Raw genomic sequence first — 25,873 nt, 5'->3', positions numbered from 1 at the left:
CATTTATGGAATAGACTGAGGAATTCTTGGTAGTTCTGAGTACAGTTGTAAAGTACAGTATTCTGAAGCTAGAATCTGAACTGGTCGTTCATCATATCGTCTACCTTTTTCAGTAGGGAAGAGCTGTGGAAAACAATGAGCTTCCAAATTTGTTTCCCACACACTCATGGGAGTTTGTTTTGCTTTTTTCATCTGGACCAATTAAATAGTATGTCCTAACAGTTCTTTTGAATGTAGAGGATGCATAGTATAATGTTCATAAATTTCTTCTTTTCTTGAATTGCCCACTTGAAATATGTGTTTCATCTTCTAAAGTCATTTCTTCTCCTTCTACATTTACAATTTTATAGTAAATATTGTTGTGCACCAGATATAATGTAGCCTTTTGGAATTTCGTGAACTGTACTAACTCTTGCCATATTTTCCGACTCTTTGTGGGTACACCATTAACAAGAATGACTACAGGTTCAGTATCGTCTCTTTCTACACTAACAGTATCAACATTTTTCTTAAAATCTAAAGGTAAATACATAACTCTTCCTTTTAAACCTCTTTATAGATCTGTTGAAGGCAGCTTACCTGTTTTAGGCTGCATAAGAATTATAGCCTGAAAAGGGTGCACAGATTGTATAAGGATGGCCTTATATGTATTTAAATCTGTAAGTTTAGGAGGTATAGCAACTCATTCTAAGTCACTATTGACAGCTCTAGCTGGCATTTTGTTTTCTTCTAATTTATTGTAACAATATTTACAAATACATTGTACAGTACCTAACTCAAAACGACCTTCCACAAACAGATAAGCAGCAAATTCTTTCCATTTGTGAACTATCTCTAGCAATTTCAGCTGCAATAGTTTTTTCTTGATTAATCTCTTCATTCAACATTTGGAGATAATTTTGAAAAATTGTACATTCAATGCTATCTTTACATGCATTGAAGGAATCTTCATAGCAGTCAAAATCTCCAAGTAATTCCATTTCAGTCTGCCAAGGTTTGAAGAGTTGCAGAAGAGCTCAATAGAAAAACTCTCTCTTATCTGGTGCATCAAAATTTAATTTCCTGTGATTAATCAAATTTCCTTTGGCATGCTTTACCAAACACCCATCAGATCCAATTACAGCATATTTTCCTTCATTTATTTTTTCTGTAACATTTTTTTTTTAAACTATAATGTTGCAGTATTTCATATAGACATATGTTTTCCAGGTATGGACTTCTATTTGGATAGTATGCGAGGAACAGCAATTGAGTTATCTGCAACATATTGTAGGTCCATATTTACATTCCACATCTTCAAAATCACGGATTTTAATCATTAATGTACTTCGATTCTTCTGTTCTTTTTATATTATAAGTATTTTTGGGTGATTTTCGAGTGATAGTATGCCTCACTGCTGACATAAAACTGTTCACTCTTCCTTGCGATGACTTATGGTACACTGAGTTAGTAGTACCTTTGTCGCTCAGCGTGTACGTACCCTGCGATGATGCGTGGTCCAGGAGGAATATTCTGACCAATGTCTTTTGTCTATTGAATTCTGCCTCAGTAAGGCCACGTGGCGATGACCTATGGTGCACTGAGTTAGTAGTACCTTTGGCACTGAACGTGTACCTACCCTGCGATGATGCATGGTCCGGGGGGGGGGGGGGGCCGCACTCGGACCAATGTCTTTTGTCTATTGAATTCTGCCTCAATAAGGCCACGCGGCGATGACTTGTCATGCACTGAGTTAGTGGCACCTGAAGTACTCAGCGTGTGCGCACCCTGCGATGATGCGTAGTTCTAGAGGGCCGCACTGGGAGCAATGTATCTTGCGTACTGGACTCCGTCATCTGCAATCGCTACTCTATCTGAATTGTAATGCCTGCTGTCCGCAGTGTAGATCGAAGGAAATACAATGTACAGACATAAGTCTGCAGTGCTGTGCCACTGGTTTCGCAGGGACCTGTGTTGAGGAGACCCACAGTCATGGTGGCAGCCACGTGGCAGGGTGAGGCCCGCCGCTCTGGCAGACTCATTGGTCTTCATAGTTCACAAGTGAACCACGCCCAGAGCCCCGACTTATTTATTCATACTCCTACGCTGGAGTGGCGTACGTTGGACCAGCCCACTGCGCTCCCGCTTCCAGGGGAGGACAACTCATCTACATGCCCAAGATCTTCCCCACTGCCTGAGGTAACATGGTTGCGGCTATTGTGCACAACACTACAAGCACCAGCAGTATATGTACAGATGGAGAGGTTTCTGATCTGTATAGTGAGGTCTGTCCAGCACATCACCGTTACACTTGGTATTGTGTACATTATTATTATTGATGGATGAGTTGCGTCCTTCGGTCATATTTGCTTGCCATATCTGCCGACATTCAAGTATTGTGTGGCTGAGGGACCATGCCGTTTTTGGAAGCTCCGCTGTCCTGTTCTGCGCTGCCTCTGTGGTAGTAGGGAGGGGGGTGGTCCGGGGGGGTAGTCCTGAGGCTAGTGGCAGTGAGTGTTGTGGCCTTCATGGGTGTTTGAGCTGCGTGATCAGTAACTCTATGACATATGTTGCATTTCAGATGTGATTCTGGGCTGCGATCCCTTTCACATTGTAGGTAGTCGTCCTGGTTTACACCAGTAAAATGCAGATTTTAGATACCTACTGCAAACGTGGCTTATTCCCTGTTTTTGGATCGCACCCCAGATTTGGCTGCTCGTTGAAAATATCGGGAACTGGTGCTTTTGTGTTAATTTTTGCACGGGGACGTCTACTCTGTATATCATTACCGTTAGTTGTTGTTCTCATTTGTGATAAAAAACAATTTGTGGAAGCTATTGCTGGAAAACTGGGGATATTGTCTGTTTTCACTAGGTTGACAATGAAGTGATAATTTAAAATCACTGAAAAAACTATAGGTTTAAAGAAGAAAATAATACAAAATTAGCATTTAAAAAACCTTTGAAATTCACTGAAAAAACCATAGGTTTCAGGGACGCTATAGTTAGTTGTACATTTCACTCATACAAAACCATAGAAATTCCGCTGTTATAGTTAGTTCAGCTAACTATAACTCGCGCCCCCGCAATGCACTGCTGATGACATCACATATTACATCATTCATTACATGGTCAGTGACATCACTGATGACATCTCAAATGACATCACTGATGACATCACTGATGACATCATCCACGTGACAATCTGATGCACCTCCTCACACCCTAATATAGCCTTTGATACACCACCTGTAAAATACAGACAATCATTTTCAAAACCATCGACACACCAATTCCAGTTACTACAAATGACTCACTAATTCCTAGGTCTACAGACACATGCACTCATTCATCCATACAACCATTCATACATGTAGTCACTGATCAATACAACACTATCATATGCACTCATACACCTATGCAGACACTCACACACCACCACTCATCCTAGTCAGTCATGCACTTATCCTAGTCAGTCATGCAAAGAATCAATCACAGTTCCATATACTCACCTACACAGTTATACACACACCACCTCATTTATTCATACAGATACAAACGCATACTTACTCTCTTATATGATCACTAATACAAGTATACACTCATCCATACAACCACTCCCACAATCACTATCTCTCACATATAGTCATGTATAGACTCCAACTCTCGCATATACTGCCTTTTACTTTTGTACTTACTTGGGCATCTACCACTGAGACATCCATTCACTCACCAACACATCCATACACACACTCACTCACCCATAGAACTGTTTCCACATGCACTCTTAAAGTCATACACCCAGTCAATCAACCACTCACACATCTATTCACAGAGTCACACCCCCCACCCAACCATACACACAGTCTCCCATACAATTACTCAGGCAACTAATCAATAACCCATATAGACACCCGTGGAGCTACTGACCAATTGATGCAACAGGTTATACAACAACAGACACACTGATACAGACATTGACACAGTTTAGTCACTAACCCATGTATTCAGTAAGACACATTTAATCACTCACTTAAACAGTGAGTCACACACCTACTAAATCCTCCATCCAGACACTTATACATTCACTCATTCTTCAATACAGCTTGGTATTTATATAATACATATTTAAATTTTAAAGAAAAACACATTCCCTGGATGATGTCATCAGTGATGTCATTTGAGATGTCATCAGTGATGTCATCAGTGATGTCACTGACCATGTCATGAATGATGTAATATGTGACATCATCAGCAGTGCATTGCGGGGGCGCGAGTTATAGTTAGCTGAACTAACTATAACGGCAGAATTTCTATATATATATATCCAAACGATTACCACTGCGTGCTTCCTTCGATCCAAGGGTACAAAGAACACTGGAGCTATGGCCTCTTTTCAAAGTGCAGTTCATTTTATCGACACTGCGTCCTACGCGTTTCGGAGTTAACAACACTCCTTCATCACGGTATATATTTTCTTTCAACATCGGTGCCAATTTACAGGTGCAGTCCCCGCAAAGTATCCAATTTATGTGTCGCTCCTGTCAGCACACAAAACCCTGAACTCCAGGATTCGAGTTTTATTTCAAGTGGTGATGAGTTTTGGTGTTAGCCTTTGTCAAACAGAGAGGCATGAGCAAGGACAGAATACACCTTTGTTTCTGTTGGATCACCCCCAAACATTTTGTCTTTCTTCTTACCTTTTTGCCGAATTCTTTTTTGTTGGCTTTAGGACTCTGTGCACTTTCTCGCTGCTAACCAGTGCAAGTGCTTTTGCTCTTTACCTAAAACGTGGTAACATTGGCTTAACCACAATTAGCATATTTCATTTACTTGTAAGTCCCTAGTAATGTGCACTACCTGTGCCCAGGGCCTGTATATTATATGCTGCTAGTGGGTCTGCAAAACTGATTGTGCCACACTCTTAAGTAGCCCTTTGTAAGCGTGGGTCAGCATCTTGAACTGGCATCTTCTGGATTGGGAGTCAGTGTATTTTATTGAGGTGGGGTGTGATGTGGATCCGTCTGAGGAGGACGATGATGAGTCATACTGCCAAGTTTTGTATTGTCTGTAGTTTCTTCAGGAGTTGTTTAGTGATTCCTACGTAGAGTGTGTTCCCATAGTCCAACCTGCTGGTGACAAGGGACTGTGTAACGGTACTTCTGGTGTTGACTGGGAGCCACCTGAAGATCTTGCAGAGCATGCGTAGGGTGTGGAAGCAGGCAGATGAGACTGTGTTTACCTGTTTCTTCATAGATAGCTTGCTGTCCAAGATGATGCGGAGGTTGCAGGCATGGTCTGTTGGGGTGGGGGATGGGACGCGTTCAGTAGGCCACTACGCCTACTAGAAAATGGGCATTTTCTTACCTTATCCATTTGATGTCTGCAGCATGTCTCTGATCACACATCTGGGGTGGGTGGCAGATTGGCTTTGTGTATTCCACTTAGACAGCCGCAAACAATAGGAGCTTAGGTGTGAACTGATGGGCCATCCTGACAACATGGGAGGGAGAACTGGACACAGCCCCACTTACAAAAGAATAGGATGTAGTGAGTCTAGAGCAGGGCAGAAAGAGAGGGCATCTGTGCAGTTTAAAGGCATCTCTTATAAGTCCCCCCACTTATAAGGCACCACTGTGTATAAGAACTGGACTTTGGACACCACCACTTCAATACACTTCTGGACCTGTGGATACAGTGCCATGAAGAAAGTCTACTGTGCTGCTGAAAGCGCTGCCACTTTGCTGGACTGCTACTCTGCTGGACTTCTGCTTTGCTGTGCTGACCGGCTGCCCTCTTTCCTGGGTGAGAAGGACTGGGCCTGCATCACCTAAACTCAGAACCCAGGGTGATTCCCAGGGCTAGTATCTGGCCTCCTGATCTGAAGCCTCAGAGACATAATAGGCTTCCAACAACCTTGCATCTGCACCTGGACTCTGTCATCTGTGAGTCTATCCTGCCAAGTGATGCCATCCCAGTGCTGAACGCGTGAAGGTGGGCCTAAGGTGCTGACCAGCAGAACTGACGCATTTCTGCTGAGCAGCGCATCCTCTAGCTGAACCGATGCATTTCCTCGGCTGAGTGTTGCAAACTTGAGCAGAACTGATGCATCAGTGCAGTTGTGTGGATTGGTCCGCAGAAGGTCTGCATCGCCTTCGCATCCTCTAAACCACTGCAAGACCGCCGGCATGGCGCATCTCTGACATGGGTCCTTGCATGCCTCACCGACGGCAGCTTGATGACTCCGATGACCTCTGCATCGCAGCCTTGCAGCTCTTCGGCACTGATGCACTGCACCCTGATGCCCGGATTTCACATCGCAGAGCCCCATTGACAGCTTCCTTGATGACGACACACAGGACCTTGCTCTGCAGCAGCGCCGCATCTCAGAACTGATGCATCGCTTCGACTGAGCAACGCTACTTGCCACGGATCCACGCAATGCAAGGCAACTAGTATTTAAAGTACTTTGGTTAGGCAGGTCTAACTGGGTCCCTGTAGCTGGCCCATGCTCCATCGTGGTTGACATGAACTTTTGACTTTGTCCCAATCTGGTGCAACCAGATATCCTAAAAAGCGCTTTTTGCTCCTAGGCACTATTCTTTAAACAAAGTTGAAATTCAATATCTCAAGTTCTACTTAATGTATTTTTGTCATTTTGGTCTTGTTTTATCAATTAAACTCTAACTCTAATTTCCTAAACCTGGCGTGGGATCTTTTTGTGTGGTGTTTTCACAGTTATTACATTTAAATGTGTCGCACAAATACTTTACGCATTGCCTTCAAGTTAATCCTGACTGCTCTGTGCCAAGCTACTAGAGGGTGAACAAAGGTTAATTTAACGTTTGCTTGTGCATTCCCCTTGCTAGGATTGTGGTTGCTGTTGACCAGGGCTCACACCCCAGCCTACCAACGACCCAGTTTTTAACAACCTTCAATAGAGCTTTGAAAAGATGAATGAGCAGAGCAGAGTATGTCTCCAACAGCATGCTGGTAAGAGCCAAGGGTATACCTGAAACAGAGGTTTCATAAGATATTTGGGTAGGACAGAGTAGAAATCTGGAAGAATGTTAACAGTACGCATGGGAAGAACAGAGAACATCTCTAACAGAGCTTTAACAAGACTTAGGAGTAGGAAAGAACACACCTCAAACACAGGTTTAAAAAGACATAGGTGTATAAAAGAGTAAAAGAGTAAAACCTCAGAACAATGTTAACCATATACATGGGCGGAACAGAGTACACCTCGTACAGAGTTTTAACAAGACAAATGAGAAAGGAAGAGTACACCTCAAATATATACGAGTATGATTGAGGAAAACCTCAGAAGAATGTTAACAGTACACATAGGTTGAGCAGAGTTCACCCCCAACAGAGTGTTACCAAGACATAGGAGTAGGAAAGAGTAAACCTCATCACACAAAACAAAGGGGAAGGAGGTATCACTCCTACACCTTCTTTCAAAGCAAACATCCGAACACACAGGAGGGTGCAGGAGGTTAGAGAAGTCCACTGCAAAAGGTGAATGTGGTGCAGACGCTGTTTGTTAAAAAATGCTCTCACCCACAAATTGTGGCATGCTACATCATTGGGCTTGCTAACGACATCCCTACTCACACCAACGCCTGGGATGGAGCATAAGGGTGGGGAAGACAATACAAACAGATAGCATCAGGGGTCAAACAAATGTTTAGAAATCTAATTTAAAACTGGCTCAGCAATATCCTCTTTATATTTTATTCCTGGTTTTCCCGGTCAGGATACAAATATATGTAATATAGGATGGTGATGTTGGGGCAAGTCATTAGCCCTGCACCCCTCCTATCTGCATTATAAAGTACACCTCAAACAGAATATGACATATGAATATGACAGAGTAAACCTTCGGAAGGATGTTGAAGGATGCTGAAATTACACAGAGAAACAGAGTGCGCCTCGAAAAGATCTCTGATAAGACTGACAAGTAGGGAAGAAAGAGCACACCTCAAACAGTTTTAAGAAGAGATATGAGTAGGATGGAGTAGAACTTTAGAAGAATGTTAAAAATGCACATGGGTGGAAGAGAGTACACCTTCAAAAGAGCTCTAATAAGACTAATGCGTAACAAAGAGTACACCTGAAACAGTTTCAACGAAACAAAAGACAAGGACTGACGTAAAGCTTGGCAGAATGTACCCTGGTGGAAGAGATTACACCGGTAACAGATCTTTAACTAGATACATGGGGAGAAATGAGTTCACCTCTGACAGAGTGATAACTAGAGATACGAATATTAATTTATTTTTTGAGTTTTATATAGCGCTGGCTAGACCCGAAGGTATCAGAGCGCTTTACATAGATGAGAGCGAGGAAGTTGCACAAGATACAAATAAGTAAAAACAGACATCAATGTACAAAAAGTAAGGAGAAGCAAAACAGCTGAGAAGGTCAGCATATGGGGGTAAGATGGCCGCCTCACACCCACCATCATCACAGAACAGGATGTAGACGGGAGGATATGGGGGAGCAGGAGAGAAAACTCGGTAGTCCGTCGCAATGCACATAACTGGTTGCCGATACCAAGTTCCATGGACAGGACAGGTTGCAAACGGTGATCCTGCCGAAGCCCACCCACCGCATAGGATGAAGGACCCCGTCCGTGGATGCCAATCCCAAGAACCTCAGCCAATTCCGAGTACATATTCCAAAGAGCTTTAACAAGATACCTACAAAAGAGTGCTAGCAATCCATAAGCAGGACTGAGTTCACCTCTAACAGAGCGTTAAAAAGACACGAGAAGGACAGAGTAAGCCACCCACAGAGCCTTAACAAGGCACATGAGTAGGGCAGTGTGCACCTCCAAACAAACCTTTAACAGGACGAATGAGCAGGACACAGTACACGTCCAACAGAGCCTTTTGTATAACATATGGCTAAAACAAAGCAACCATTTGTCAGAGTTTCACCAGGACATTTGAGTAGGACAGAGTACATCTCTAAGAGCTTTGAATAGACATGAGTAGGAAAGAGTATATCTCAAACACAGTGTTAACAAGACAGATGTGAAGCACACAGAACACCTCCAACAGAACAGCAACCAGACGTGAGTAAGACACAGTACACTGCACCAGAGCATTAATGAGATAAACCAACAGACTGAGATGCCCTGAAAACAGCTGTAAAAACACACAAATAGAACCTAGAATGAAAACTCTTGTAAAGAAAAGTGGTTTTTATGCCACGAATATTCATTCCTGGTACAGCTCTTCCTCTGGATGTGTTTGGATCTGTAGGTATGTGTGTGACAGAAGCTACACTGACTTGGTGAATCCATCCTATGATGTTACATGTATAATGTTCAGTGGTTGGTTCTGTGTGAGTGGAATATATGGTAGTTGGAAAGTGCCTGGGATGGATGAGAAGACAGAGGAATGCTGAGACTGTTCTTGTATCTTGAGGAGACCCTCACCAGTATGAAGATACTAAGACTGCGTTTGTTTAAAGCCATACTTACATACTGTCCATTATGCAGCCTCTGCATCTCAGCCACACACTTGGTTTTAGTCCCCCTTTCTAGCTCTGGTGTTAACCAAGACCTTTTGATTGTATAATATACTTACCTAAAGGGGCTTTCATCCAACTCTATTCATCCATTGGTCTGTGTTTGTGTCATTCACATTTTGCTTCCGCCCACTACAGCATATGGCATGGGACTGTGGGGCAGCCTACGTGATCCACAGGTTCATTTAACTTTGAGTGACTGCATTTTGCTCTCTCATGAGGGACACATCCACACATAAGCTAGTTCCCTTCAATGCAGTTTTTTTGTTTTTAGTTTATAATTGATTTAGCTTTGCCTTTGTGTTTAGAGCCTGATATGATAGCAGGATGCTTCTGATGCACGTTCCATCTTTAGCAGATCGCATCACCTGCCAATGCTGTTGTAAATTCCTTTGAAGTGTTTTGCTTTTCTGACTGCTACTATTTCACAGCAGAGCAGATCAGATTTTGTCAATTTGAAACTGTTTTGCATTAAGTTGCACTCTTTTGTACTTTTTTCTTTCTCTTCTCCTTCCCTAACCTTCTCTCCTGGCCTAATTTCTTTCTTCCCTTTTTAGGTCGAGGACTACCGGTCTGCCGGAGGCAGAACCGGAAGTCGGAGATTTAATGTTTTCTAGAGTGGCTATTTAGCCCGCCTCTCTTTTTGCTTCTCCTCCATTGGCTGGCTTCCTAAACGGAGGCCAACCATTGGAGGAGAGAGCCGTCCCTCCAAATAGGCTCCGTCTTTTTCAGATTCGGGGGCGTGTTCCTTGCTGTTCTTTCCACTTTTTAGCCACGCCCTTTTAGAACAGCAGGAACACGCCCCCGAATCCGAAAAGGTTTCGAAGCTTCCATCCGCCATTTTTTTCCTGTCGTCTGCCCATGAGGATCCATCCATTCGGCGCCGTGTTGTTGTGCCGCTGCGTTTCTCTTCCCGACCTGCCCCCATTCCTACAAATACTTATGCGGTGATTTATTTATGTAAACGACACAGTGCCCGGACAGCTGATGTGAGCCCCGACCTCCTTCGTCGACCGTCCCTGTTCGCAGTGACGGACATTTTGGAATGACGGTGTTCGGTATTAAATACAGGGGTGCTGAAAATTAAACCGCTACCATAGACGAATACGTTGGCAATATACAAATAGTGAAGCTGTCGTAAGAGCAGTTTTGTACGAATGTTGACTATGTAATAATTTTTGGATACTTAAAGAGGTCCGTTCTTCCACAGTGTGAGCATTATGTCTAATCTAGGTATAGGCGTGTCCACTTCTCTTTTCGGCGTCATCGGTACGATTGTTTAATTGCTTGCTACTGAATAAATAACTAATACACCTCTTTCTGAAGATGACCGCTGCGGTGACAGCAATTTTGCTCTAGGTGCTTCAAACAATTGATTAGACAGAAATTAATATGCCCTTTGTCTCTTTTCTATTTTGCTGCCATGCTTCGCCTCTCTGAGACGAGGAAGTGACGTTAATATCTTGTGGAAAAGAAACAGTCATCCACGTGCGCTTATCCCGCGAGTCAGCTGGCTGGTGTGGACCAATGGGTGCGCGCTTCGCTTCGTGTAGTTGAGGCCAGGCTGTGACGCGAGTAGGTGGCAGGGGTGTGGACCGTGGAGGAGTGCTGAAGAAAGGTAGTGTCAAGGCGGGCTGGGACGGCAGTTGTTGGAGCGCGGTCAAAGGTCTGGAAGCACCCAACGAGCAGGTGAAGTGCTTTACTTGCGGGGTTATTCTGGAGTGTTTTGTGGGCATAGTCATTATTTCTTTTGAACCACTTTTTACTTGCATAAATGCGCAGGCGCGGCTGAATAGTGGCAGTGTTCCGGCGCCTTCGTAGTGTCAGCTTACTCTCGGTAACAGTTAAGTGCGTTTTGGAGTATGCATTACTGCCGTCTGTAGTGTGTATCACTGTTTGTCATCTATATCTTTGTAACGTAGTGAATTTGAAGTCAAAGACGGCAAGAGTATCATGCCGCGATTTATAGTTATTAATTTAATTGACAGCCTCTAAATATGTGCATGGACGGCCGACTAGTGTGATTGTTTCGGCGTCTTCGCACCATTCTCCAATTATGAGACAATCACAGCCGCCTGCTATTTGGCTACGATAGTAGCGCACTATATAAATAGGTTGTGGTTCCGTCACCAACTCACCTCCGGTCGCCGTAACTATCTCTCACTCTAACACACCACTTAAAAACTTCACTCACTCTCTTTCTATCTCACTACCTCACTTTCTATAACTACATCACTATCTATTTCTATCTCACTCTCACTACCTCACTATATCACAACACACTCTCTCAAAACTTCACTACATCACTCTTTCACTACCTCACTCTATCTCACTACTTCACTACATCACTCTGTTTCTATCCTAATACCTCACAACATCCCTCACTACCTCACTCTCTTTCACTACCTCAATCTTTCTCTATCTCACAACATCACTCACTGTTTCTATCTCACTACGTCAGAAAATACCTCACTCACTAACTCACTCTTTCACTACCTCACTCTCTATCTACCTCACTCTCTCTCACTACCTCACTCTCTATTTCAATACCTCACTCTCTATCTCACTACCTCACTCTCTCTCTGCTAATGCAATAGGTATCACACATGCAAAAAAAAGACTAATGCCAATAGAATAGACAATGCCATAAATTTAGGGATACAAAAATCATAAAAAAATAATGAGCAATACCAATAGCTCTACCTAGAATGTTGCCGAGACCATTGCATTGTAAATGCTTGTTCTTTCTTTCTTTCTCTCCTTGTTTCTTTCTGTTCAAAAGGGGGGAAGGCGTTGCCTTTAAGATTAAGAGCTCAGATCAATCCCTTTGCTTGTTAAAATGGGACAGTACTCCTGGCTCTTCCCTAGAGGTTGAGTCTCTCACAACATTTGTTTCTTGCTCTTGGATTGGACTATTTGGTGCCAGGACACCTTAGTGTAGCAGTGCACTTTACAAATTCCATAAAATACCTGGCCCCCATCCTCTTCATGCATTTTATGAGCATGGCTTAAGGCCCCCACATTTGTGCCCCCAAGTAGTGCATTATGCCTTTCGTACTTCAGAGAGACTGGATAAGAGGTAAACTCGTGCACAGAACCTTCTGGAAACCTTTTGGTGGTGATGTGGAATTGATGTTACGTGTTCAGATAAGATAAGGCAGGTAGGAACTAAAATGCACGGAGTAAATGAAGGGTATGTAATTGGCCCATGGGAAAGCCGAGTCCCCGTGCAGGTCTCACACATTCACAATAGTCAAAGTTGAAGATGTAAATTTAAGCCCAGTTAAGACCAGACATGTGTAATTTTCAAGATTCATAAGGGTTTCATTACAGATACACCAATATTCGTTCAGTAAATCTCTGACCTCTGCTTAGAGTGTGTGAAAGTAGAAACACACATATTTGTTCAGTCACATCCTAAAAGGAGTGTTCAAATTTTTTCTTCCTAGAGTAAGAGCCTGCATATGTCACTGCAGCAAGAAGTTTACTCTTACAAAGATGAAATTGGGGTTCGGAAGAATTTATCATTCACTCTGGGATCTCTGGTATCTCAGAGACGCGATCAGGCAAAATTATTACTTTTGCATCTTCACTCTAAAAACCAAAACCTTAGTGACGGGGAGACAATCCACAGCAAGGAACAATTTGCACGAGATTTGGTCTCCAGCCTACAGTAAATTCAGAAGATGTTGAATCTGTGAAACCTTCTTGGTACCGCATCTCATCCTTGTTGGCATCTCACAGCTTTAGATCCATCTGTGTTAGGTGAAACAGGCACCATGATTGGAAGGCAGTGATATCATGTGGTCTGCATCATCAGGACAATGCGATTCATTACACCATGTTGATTATTCTGCACTTCGACATTTGATAGATACAAGAGCATTTCAGAACATCTCTAGAACTCTGTGTCATATCCCTTAATGCTTGTGATTGAATAGACACTACATTGTTTAGGAGAAAAAATTGAATTGTAATTTATGAAGAAGAGAGTGAAAAGATTTTGGATCTGTGTAGAGCTACGTTTCCTTACGTACAATAAGGAACAAAGCCAATGTTGTTAAAAAAACATTTATTCAGTTAGAGGGCATATCATCACTTGTGGAATAAAGATGATTCCATATACATTCTGAGGAGACTGAATGATGATTCAAAAACACTTCTTGGCCCACGTTTTGGATCACATCCCTGACTTTGTCCAAAGAGGCAAGTTCTTAGTAGGAATATTTTTTGAGAAACTAGTAGCAAAGAGAAAACATCTTAGATGGCAGTGACAAGCTCTTGGGAGAAGAGGATATGTCGGCAACCTGTGAAAATTGGAAGAACTGCTGTCCCAGCATTAGTCTCTAAAGGTGCATTAAGTGTGAGTGTGGTTCCAGGAAACTGAGGGAACTCTGGGCAAATAGAAAGACTTTTTGCAACAGGCAGGACCATTGCATTGATAATAAGGGTCTCTGGAAAATAACTGGCAACTGAGAAGAAATCCTCTCTATGCATGGCAGTGACACTGCTGGGACAGAGATTGTTAATATAAAGAGTGAAGACACAGAGGAGTGGAGACTGGGATGGTCTCTACAGAGGGAAGAAACTGAGCCATTGACTTAAGAGAGGTGAAACACGGGTAGAGGGTGTAGAGGAATATGCAAGTTAAGGAACAGTTAGGAAACAGTTAGGGTCATTGGGGAACTAAGAGTCATAGGGCCTTATTATGAGTTTCGATGGTTCTGGAGTAGGTGGCAAGCCACCACCCACTCCAGGACCAGCGAAACTCATCGCCTCCTGCCTGCCAGATTACAAGTAATTTTGTGGTCTGGCAGGTGGGTGGTGTGGTGGTCCCACGGCAGTACTGTTTAGAAGCTCAATGTCGTGCATTCCTTCCCGTGCAGGAACTGGGGGTGCATAACTACACAGGAGCACAGCAGGTGTCCCCTGCATGCTCCCCTGTGCACAGAGGCTCAAGGGGCCCTGGCTCACCACCACCCTTTTCATGGCAGTGCGACGGCCATGAAAAGGGTGGTGGTGAGGCAACTCAAAGTATGCTCAGGGGTGCCGCTGCGGCACCGCCGAGCATATTTTGGCCTCGAACCGCTGCCACCACCTCAGGTTCTTTGAACTACGGCAGTAGCAGCGGCTCAGTGGCGGTCTGACCGCCACACTTATAATACTGCGGGTGGTCCAACATTGTGACGGCGGTCCGACCGCCACCATGACTACGGCGGTCCATGGGACCGCCATAGTCGTAATAAGGCCCATAGAAAGCTGAATTAGTTTATTGATTGTGTGGACGCAGGAGAGAAGCAGTACAAGAGAAGGAATGATGAGGGCTTCTAGAAAGAAGCAGGTGCAGTGAGACAATAGTAAGGAACATTGCAGAAGGCTGAACCCCAAGGAAATTAAAGGTTGCTGTCTGAGGAGGGATGCTAAGAATGGCAGTCTTTCTGATGCATGGGTATAGAGATGGGCCTGTAAAAGTCAGGGTACTGAGCCTACTCTATAGGATAGTACTGAGGGGACAGTTGGTTCATTTGGAGCAAACTAGGCCCTCATCTCCTGGAACTATTTATTCAGACTGTCAGTCTGACATCCCGTGAGTGGACACGAGGTGTTCTGACGACATGGAGTGAGTTTCCAACCATAGGGCACAGAACATCTCTGGTTGTGGGTGCCTATAGGAGGCATTTGGTTCCTTGATTTACACAGCGAGCTGCTGGGATAGGAAAGTTACTGACAGTGCTTCGACCATTTCTTGCTGTGATGCACGAGGAGACAGAAGAAGCCCACGGGTAAGACAGACCAGCGTGGGCACAACAAGGATGCCTGGAGATTGAGAGCATCAATGTAGGAGTCTACAGGGAGGAGAACATGGAAGAGGCACTAATGAGACAGGCAACATTCTCACTTCCGGACATTCTGACCACATGCAGCTTGGGTTGCCAAAGCTACATTGACCTTTTTCGGCCCCAACCACAGTTTATGCCCTCATGGAACAGCTGAAGTATCCAGACCCAAACACACTAAGAATCTGCATAGGGAAGATTGATCTCCGTCCCAAATTGACCAACCCAAACTGTTTTAGTCAATCCCGAAAAAAGTGGCAACACTACTTTTGGCATTGTTGATTTTACAAAGTGACATGTTGATGAATTCGGGTTATACGGAGGTGGGGAAGGGGTTGGGTTCACTATATTGTGTCCCAAACTTCGAGCTACAAAAATATCAAAGTCACAATATTGACTACAGCATCAAGATAAAGAGAAGTGGAGCTATGAACAGCAAATCTGTATTTCCCTATGGATTGACAACATAGCCGTAGTGAAAACTGTGGCTGCAATAATTTTTCTTTTCTTGTAAATCTTAATTTCTTTTTTCCTGATTAACAACCTGATTAACACATTTTTGTACATTTCAGAACAATATAGTGATATACATCTTCTACAGAACACCACTTTGTACGGAGCTAAATGAGTGACATTGTTAGAAAGCATTGGGATTCTATTCTTTTAGACTCGGGTTGCTATGATGGCTGCCTTATCTGACGGAAGAGGTGTGGCACCGCAGCCAGGGCGACTGACCCCAGATTCTGGGGATCACGGTTCGATCCCCGGCGGCAGATTAGCCCAGCACCATGTGACTCTGGGCAATAGCTTGCTTAATCTTCCCGACGGCCCCCAGTGCCTAGAGACCCTTACGTGTGATTGTTCGCGCTTTACAAATGAGGATTTGATTTTTGATTTGATCTAATGGACTGAAGTTGCATTGTAGGATGTATCAGTAGCTCCCGGTCGGTTTGCATCACATGGTGTGGAGATCTGACCGACTGTGCTTCCCATCCCAGTGATAATCTGTTCCTCATGTCTGTGAAAGTCTCAGCCCACTACCACCATTAGCCTAATGCCAAGGTCTGTGCAAGGTCTGTGCAAGAATTTGATTCAAGCACCACAGTCACACTGGGGGTCTAATGCCATGGAACTAATGTACCAGTGAGTGTATGATGCCAGTACCACACTACCAGCCTGAGCCCCCACCAGAAGTTAGGTTCTGATCACAGTACCAGTGAGAATCTGATCCCAAAGATAGGATGCCAGTGGTACCCACCTGTGGGGGTGGGTTTCATCTCCAAATGTTGTGTGAGTATGGTGCCAGTCTATGTGTCAGTCTAGCTTGAATCTGTATGAGAGTCTGGGTTACTATCCCAGTGCTCCTCTCTCCGTTCCCATGTGAGTCCGGTCTAGGTTCCTGTACATTCCTTGCATTTATCTAGTCTTAGAACCTGTGTGAGTCTCGTCCTGGCCTCTGAGAAGTCTGGCACAAGTCCCAGTGTCTGTGTGGTCCATGTTCCTGTATGTGTCTAGCTCCAGTGTCAGTGTGTTCCAGTGTGTGTCTGGCTTCGGTCCCAGGGTCATCGTGGTCCGTGCATATCTGGTCCCAGTCCCAGTGTCAGCGTGGCCCCTGTTCCTGTGCGTCTCTGGCCCCAGTCGCTCTAGGTCTGGATCCCTGACTTGGAATTGTCCCAGCCTCTGTGAGAGTTTTTCCCTTACAAGTCTGGCCCTGGTCCCAGTCCCAGTGTCAGTGTGGTCCATGTGTGCGTCTGGCCCCAGTCCTTGTGTCACTGAGGTCTGTGCGTATCTGGTCCCAGTCCCAGTGTCAGCGTGGCCCCTGTTCCCGTGTGTGTCTGGCTTCAGTGACAGTTTGTCCCAGTGTGTGTCTGGCCTCGGCCCCAGTCCGAGTGTCATCGTGGCCCCTGTACCTGTGTGTCTCTGGCCCCAGTCCCTCTAGGTCTGGATCCCACCCTGGTGTGAGTGTTATCCCTGTCCTTGTGTAAGTCCGGCCACGGTCACTGACTTGGAATTGTCCCAGTCTCTGTGAAAGTGTTTCCCTAACTAGTCGGGCCCTGGTCCCAGACGAGTGTGGTGCCTGTTCCGGGTCGTGTCTAGCCCCGATTCCTGTTCGAGTCTGGTCCCAGCCCCTGGGTGAGTCTATTCCCAGCCCCAGGCTAATCTGGCAGCAGTGAACACCCAGTGCTTTATTCTCTTTATTTTTCACCCTATTCACAATGGTCTACGGATTGGGTTATCTGGCACTTCCATCAGATCCCACCCCATTATCCAGTCCATTTGTGGTTTGTGAACCAGAGTTAGGGTATATTTTCTGGCCTTGAAAAGCTCTCCTGGATAGATGTTAAATTCCCTTTCTCCGTCCTTCCTTTTGCTGACATTGCAGTGGAAGGTGGTTGTCAGGGCTGGAGGCTGCATTTGATTTCCACTGGAGTTGATTCTTGCATGGAGATATCATTGCAGCTTGTGACAGTAGTCTCCGGCTCCTCTAAACTTTTCCAGATCTACAGGAGAGAGAAAATAGAAAAGCAAATTAATGTTCAGATGGAGCTCAATGTGCCAGATAAATATTCAAAGTGCTTTTTTCCTTCGGAACTCTTACCCGATTAATCATGGCACTTCTTTCAAGGATCTAAAATCTATTTAATTAAATAATTTGCCTTCACAAAATTCATCACCTGAATCAATCAGAACAATTCATGCTCAACATCCATGTAAGAAATTGTGTTATTGATTGAGGGGTATGAAAACCCTACTCAAGCAACCACCTCAATCCCTGTCAGGGTGAACCACAAAAGTCACTAAATTAACTGGTGCTTATCCCTCTGCTAGCTTGGTACAAAAGTAGTCATGCTTAACTTAGAGACACTGTGATAAGTATTTATGAGGCACACAAACAGTAATAAAGTTTACATACAACACAAGAAAAATTCCAAACCTATTTAGTAAAATAAAGTACATTTTAATAGCTGAAGCAACACGACAATAAATGTAATCCAATTAGTAGAACCAGAGTTATGAATTTTTAAGTTTTTCTGTGAAACCTAACGCCTAACAGATCAAATCGCCAACCGCGGTATCTGGTCACGCAAGACCGTGGCAAAGTCAAAAGTTAAGGTCGGCGGCAATGGCGCATGGTTCGGATACACAAGGGGGATTGGGCCCAATCTCAGCTTACCTGTGGATTTAGAAGAAATTTTGAAGAAAAGACCAGGAGAATGTAAAGTTCAGTGGGCCATGGCAGCAGGCTGTGTCCATGGAGGTGTCATTGTCATCAGGTAATGCTGGGTGATTTCCCAGTGACGTTGTTGATGATGGTAGGAATAAGCTCAGAGCCGGCAAAGCTGGATTTCCAGGCTGAGGAAGTCTGTGGGTAGACTGTCGTCGAGCCTGATAAAGATTTTTACCTTTGCACTTAAGACAACGTTTTGGAAGTTAAAAACCTCCTGCAGGACAAAGCTGCACATCGTAGGCTCTATGAGGCTGGATACCATACATCGGAAGTCCTGCTCAACAGGATTTGCTGCTACAGAGAAGAACGTACTGGGAACTATTGCAAAGCTAGACTCTCTGGCGATGCACCTCGGGGCCGAACGGCTGGCAGGTAGAGCCCAGTCTTTTGTCGGTTCTTCTGGCACTTTTTGGTGACAATTTTACCAACTTCCAAGTTTTACAATAAGACAGAAGTAGCACCTTTAACACCTTATCAAGGGTCCAGAACCTGGGGGGCACCACTTGGACTGTTAGGACTCGCTCCAGCAGAGCCCAGGTGTAGGGTTTGAGGTCTCTGGACCTTGCCATGTCCCTGTAGCTCACAAGGGAGGCCAGAAAACTAGCCCTTAAAGACACTCTGGTAGTCCTTGGATCAAGGAAATGGTCCACTTCTTCTTCAAGCAGCAAGACTGACCTCCAGCAGCACATCAGTCCTCTGGGGAGCAAGGCATGCCTCAAGGAGCAGGGCAGTCCTCTGAGGTACAAGGCAGTCCTTCTGAATTCTTACAGAGGTCCAGGAGTGTGCTGAAGAATAAGTTGTGTTCAAGAGTCCAATATTTATACCTAGTGCCAACCTTTGAAGTGGGGGAATTTCCTATTACCCCCCACATCTGGTTCTGGAAAGTTCATATTTTCCCCTGCCACGTCTCCAAGAAGTCTGGAGTAATAAAAGACTAGTGTCAGGTTCCCCTGTGTTTGTTTTTGGAGGCAGCTCTTTGAAGTATAAGTGGTGCATGGTACAGCCAACCAACAGCTAGTAGCCTTTGTCTCACTGGGAGGAGTACACAAAGAACAATAGCTAAGCCGTTCACAGTCATGTGATCTAAGTCACTGGCAGTAGGCAGGCACCAAATGGTTAGGACAAGAGCATGCCAACTTTCTAAAAGTAGAGTGAGAAAACCCAGGATAAGTATCCAAGCCTACTAAGTGCACTACTGTACGTCACCACATGAGTGTACATAAATTTGAAACAGCAACTATATTGATTATTCAAAATCACATTAAACTTGATACAATAAATCTCAAATAGTCCACACTTTTCCAAACGAGTGAACAAGCTTGAAGAAACGTCCAAAGACTTTTATTTCCAAAGATCACTGGTGAAATCAAACATGACTGAAAAAATTCCAAATGCTTCAATTCAGCAGCAGAATCAAAATTGTAAGTGTGCTCCCAATGCATTTCGGGCTGCTCACTAGCCCTTCATCAGGGAAACCTGAAACATTAACATTTGTACATGACTTCAAACATTTCGCTAATATACAGGGTTATAACGCAGGCTTAAAAATGAGCAGGTCGTTTGCAGCCAACAGTGATGGCCACAGCCTAGGAGAGCTCCAAGGCAACCAGCGTCTCTCCCGATAAATCCTGGCATGAATCCGCTAACACAGCACATTTAAAATCAAGAATCGGCCGCCGGAAGGACACAGCAGAAATCGACGTCAGTCTGGGGCCATTGTCACAACCGGGAGAACCACGGTAACGAAGCCAAGATCGCGGCCTGCTTGCAAGGGCCGCGGCCGGGGACTCCCGTACAATAGAGCTGCACGCATAGAGGAGGCCAGGAGTAAAGACGAACATAGCGGGCACAGCGGATGGGAAGGTAGCGGCGGAGCTTCTAACAAAGGGCTCGGAGCACGCTACTTCACGCCCAGCACCAACGGAGGGATCGAGGACCCGGGTCTGTGCTCTGACGGGACTGGACCTCCCGAGAAGGCACCCTGCAGCGAGACGCGGCCAGGTCATGGTGTAAGTAAGGGGTGATACTTAAGGGAGGACAGGCTGAGGAATCGGACTGCACGCATCGGGGCACAGACTAAAACCGATGAGGGAAAGACCACGGGAGCTGCATTTATATCGGGAATACTGCTGATGCAAGCCTGCAGGTGAAAAGGCTGCCCAGCAAACAGCCCCCGCTGCCAGTCCCCGCTTTTAATTCATGGCCTGGAGCTCAGGTCTGTCCTGCGAACACTGCAATGCAGGCGTCTACAATGGCACAGTGCTAGCCTAGGACAATCTAACACTCAAGGCATAATATGGAAGAGGTGCCTGGCGCCAAATAAAGGAGTGTGTATAGACTCATGGTGGCTCGGGCGTCATAAATTCTATGGAGTGACGAACAATTAAGGGAAGCATAGAGACATCAGAAGCTGCCCCGTTCGCGCATTGGGCCCCCAGAGACCTTCCTTAATCCGGGGAAAAACAGATCATGCAGCCACACAGCAGCTAGATCTAGGCTGCCATAGTGCTAGTAAATACGGAAATAATCACTAGCCCTTCTGAGGGTATATCAAGGACCGTGTACCTCTCACAGCTGGCGGCGGGGGGAGGAGGGAAAACCGAAAGGCCGTGCGTGGAAACTCCCCGCGCAGACTGGCAGCGGCGATTACCAGTTTCCCTGCCGCCCAGCAGCTACACCTGTCGGCTGGCCCTGACACCATGGGAGGAAGAGGCCAACGCATGACACAAGCAAAAAAATTAGAAAAATATGCCTACCGTGGAGATAGACCTCGGACCCCGGAGACTCACAGGGGAAGTGAGGATGGCGCGCATTCCGACCAACACAAAGAAATAACTTTGCGCGATATAATGCACACGCTGACTCAAATGCAAACGTCGATAGGAACAATATCCACGGACATTACACTGCTGTGTGCAGACGTGTCTAAAATCAGTGACAGACTGAAAGAGGTGGAGACTATGACGGGTGGGAGGCCCAGGCCGGGAGCCCCACCACGGCCTATACTAGCACGAATTTTCAACTTTCGTGACCGTGACACCATCCTACAGACAGCGCGCATAGCGCCCCCTATACACGTAGATAATAGCAAAGTAGAGATATACCCGGACTACACAGCGCTAGTAACAAAGCAACGGCGTGACTTCCTGGAGGTAAAGAAAGAGCTCAGGAAGAGAGAACTTAAATACGCAATGCTCTTCCCAGCAAAACTGAGGGTAGAGGCAGAGGGAAAGACTTGGTTCTTCACATCGCCGGAGGAAGCTACAGATTGGATGGAAGGATGGCGCAAGACCAAGGGAAACCGGGGACCAGCACAGAGGCACGGGCAATCCATAGAAAGATCAGCGGAATCAGACTCGTCAGGAAAGGGTGCAACTGGTGATACACTAAATAAAAACATACAGGAAGACTCAAATAAAGCATAGATGGCATATGCAGAGGTATTGAAGCCAGGATTGGACCCCAGGGGACGGCCCTGAGGTATAAGTTAGGGCCGCCTAATCCAGAGAAGAACTGAGATAACAGCTCCACAGCTTCATAGGGTGGTACCGCACTTGCAGAAGCTGTTAGAAGACGATGACAAGGTTGCAGAATGAGACGTATATACAGCCGTGGAAATACTACACTACTGAGGGGGGGCCGGGACTGGTCGCAAATGGTCCCTCCCCCCCCCCCCCCGGCACGCAAGTACAAAGTTATGGGGACTAAGCACTCTGCTCAGTTGGGGTGGTGGGTAGTTTGGAATCTGCTGGGCAGGGAAGCAGGGCGGTGGGTGGGGGTTAGGTATCGTTCACAGGGGTTGTTGTTTCAAATGGTTCAAATACATACCAAACGACGAGAAATCATACACATCGATCCCACTGCATACATTCTCAACAAAGCCTCCGTGCAAGATAGTAAGATAACAAGGACCAAGCCTATAAGGGATACCAATGGCAACCGACAACTCGCACGAAATAGATGATAGCAGGAACACCATGCACCTCACAGTGATGTCATGGAGTGTGAATGGGTTGGGGGACAAGATAAAGAGAGGTCTAGTCCTATAATACATAAAAAGGAAGGGACCAGCGGTGGCACTGATACAGGAATCACACTTGGTAGGCTCCACTTGTAAAGCATTGGACAGATGGGGTTATAAAATGGCAATACATTCAGAATTCACCTCTGGATCGAGGGGAGTAGGAGTCTCAATACAGAAACATTGCCCATTAATAGTACAAAAGACCTGGACAGACGACCAAGGCAGGTTTGCAGCAGTTACATGCCAATGGGAGGGAAGGCAATATAACTTGGTTTCGGTCTATATCCCACCTGCTTTACACAACTCCACTCTCCCAGACCTAGGCAAATTCTTGCTTTCACTCCCACAAGGAGAACTGATTATAGGGGGAGATTTCAACGCAGTCATTGATGCATCCATAGACAGGCGACCCCCTAAAGGGCCCAGCAGTTCCAGTCCCAAGCTGAAGGATTTTGCTAATGCAATTGGGCTAACCGATGTTTGGAGGGCCAGACACCCACACGAGCGTCAATATACCTTCCATTCAGGAGTCCATAACAGCGTGTCAAGAATCGATTATATATTTACGCTGGCGATAGGGAGGGAAAGGATAATAGACGTAACACACCTGCCTAGGGGAATATCGGATCATTCACCAGTACTGATGACCTATGCTTCACGCATCCCGGGTAGACGCAGGGTTTTCCCACTGTATCCACACTATTTAATGGTTAAGGATATTAAGAAAAAACTAATTACCACCACGAAATGATATTTCGCCGAAAACGAACACTCGGCGGAGTCACCAACGACACTATGGGGAGCATATAAAACGGTCCTACGTGGCCAGGCAATCTCGTTGGTGTCACATCACAAGAGACAACAACATCAACAAATTCAGGCGCTGGAAGAGCAGTTAGAGAGGGCAGAAGTAGATCATGCCTCAGATATTACTGAGGCAACTACACATGGGCTCCAGCTAGCACAACAAGAATATAAGACCTTTGTGAGGCAAAATCCAGTCTTAAGACAACACAGCATACAGTATACGAGCAAGGGGACAAGGCAGGCAAACTCCTGGCCTGGCTAGACAAAAAGGACAGAGCCAGTAGGTGGATAGCGCAGCTAGACACACAAAGTGGAATCACGACCTCAGATCCCTAAGCCATAGTAGATGAACTAGCGACCCATTATGAGCACATATATACACCGACAGCCACGGCCACAGTGGATGAAAATAAAGCCTTTCTGAAAGATATAAAAATGCCAAACGCTGACCCAAGTAGCGGTACAAGCACTAGAGGCGGACCTTACGTAAGACGAAATGACAAGGACAATACTAGCACTACACACAGGTAAAGCCTTGGGACCCAACGGAATTCCCGTGGAGTTCTATAGGCAGACGACTGCTATTCTGACGCTCCACCTACTTAACATGTACACCGATAGTATAGAGAAGGGTGAACTTCCTAGAGATCAACGCCTGGCAACGATAGTCGCGATACACAAGCCGGGCAAACCGCCACATAGTTGTATGTCGTACAGGCCAATTTCCCCTATTAACGCAGCAGCTAAGATATTAGCCAAGGTGCTTGCAACACGACTGCAGCCATATTTGGAAATGGTGATTCACCCGGACCAATTGGGATTTATGCCACAACGTAACACGGCACTGAACCTGCGACGGGTCCACAGTGTTGTGGCGCGAAAATCCTTTATCAAAGATGATGCCATAATTCTCTCTCTGGATGCGCGAATGGCATTTGATATGGTCGAATGACCCTTTCTGTTCGCGGTTCTTCACCATTTGGGATTCGGACCCAAATTCATACGATGGGTGGAATTATTGTATACAAAACCACTGGCGCAAGTGGTCGCCAATGGGCGCATCTCAGTTACCTTCCTACTGGCAAAAGGACACGGCAGGGTTGTCCATTATCACCGCTCCTATTCACAATAGTATTGGAACCCTTGGCCGCATGGATACGGCAAGATCCAGTAATCTGTGGACTTAGGTGGGAAATGGGATGGGAGGACCATATATCGCTATATGCTGATGACATCCTGCTTTATCTGGCCTCGCCAACCCGTTCCCTTAACTGCCTCATGGATATCTGTGCAGCATACGGGCGTGTATCCGGATATACTATAAATTGGACGAAATCACACATTTTCGTACTCTCGGGCGCTCCCCTGCGACTCCCGCGTAATGGTGACATACAGATAGCTACCAAAGGGTTTAAATATTTAGGCATTCATATAACATGTCAGGACGCGCATTTCATTGCAGAACATCTCATGATACCTCTGGAGCGATTTTGCCGGGACGTACTCCACTGGCGGTCCCTGTCACTTACTTTGCTAGGCAGGGCAGCCCTCTTTAAAATGATGGCGCTCCCCAGATCCTTATAGGTCCTACAAAATACACCATTTCCGGTCCCTCCATCATACTTCATAGCAATTAAAGTAAAGTAAACAAGCTGTTATGGGATGGTAAGGCAACCCGTATTGCTATGCACAAACTGGTTAAAAGCTGGTATGATGGAGGCATAGCGCTCCCACATATCAAAACATACTATTGGGCTTCCCAACTGGCGGTAATAAATCACTGGCTTCACGCCGCGCAGGAGGAACCGACTTATCGCATGGACAGATATCTCCTGGGTATGGACGGTATGATGGGGGAACTCTACAATAGGAATAAAACAAAGAATCTTACAGGGCCGACAGCGCATACAATTAAGATTTGACATGAGGCGCAGAAAGACCTGGGATGGGAGGGAGTCGTGACACAGACAACGCCACTATGGGACACAAAAAAACTAGGCAAGCTACGGAATACGAAGGGGTTCAGACAATGGGACTTTATAGGCATCTCGAAGGTGGGGGGCTTATGGCAGAAGGGTGAGATTATCCCGTTCACATAATTGCAACAGAACTATGGCTTGGCAGACACAGAGACTTACAGATACATGCAAATACGACATGCACTGACGGCACTGATCCCACAGGGCACGCAACTATCAGAATCATCACCCCTCGAGGACAGGCTTCTCACCGATCATATGACGAAAAAAGCCATCTTATTAACTTACAAGAAAATTATAAATAACCAACCGGACCCGACAACAATCCTGAAAACTAGATGGGAGACTGATCTGGGCGAACTAGACGAGGCTGACTGGCAGGCAGCTATGGCATCCCCATGGGAGGTAGCGATCTTTGCTAGATTTAAATTAGTACAACTGAAGGTTCTACACCGTACATATTACACTAGGACACTAC

The 25,873-nt window shown here is 45.5% G+C and overlaps 1 protein-coding gene across 1 annotated transcript in view; it reads right to left on the bottom strand.

Moving 5' to 3' along the window:
• Window positions 1–13,626: 13,626 nt before the first annotated feature.
• P2RX2 (purinergic receptor P2X 2) overlaps window positions 13,627–25,873 on the bottom strand; it is a 201,098-nt gene continuing 188,851 nt past the window's right edge. The window contains exon 12 of the mRNA XM_085633926.1: window positions 13,627–17,857. Within this exon, the coding sequence (XP_085490052.1) occupies window positions 17,753–17,857 (105 nt within the window). The 3' untranslated portion in view covers window positions 13,627–17,752. The remainder of the gene's footprint in view (window positions 17,858–25,873) is intronic.

Source organism: Triturus cristatus, chromosome 11 (assembly GCF_964204655.1).
Source record: "Triturus cristatus chromosome 11, aTriCri1.1, whole genome shotgun sequence".
Lineage (NCBI taxonomy): Eukaryota > Metazoa > Chordata > Amphibia > Caudata > Salamandridae > Triturus > Triturus cristatus.
The sequence above is the reverse complement of the archived record's forward strand: the minus strand, read 5'-3'. Positions and strand labels throughout refer to the sequence as shown.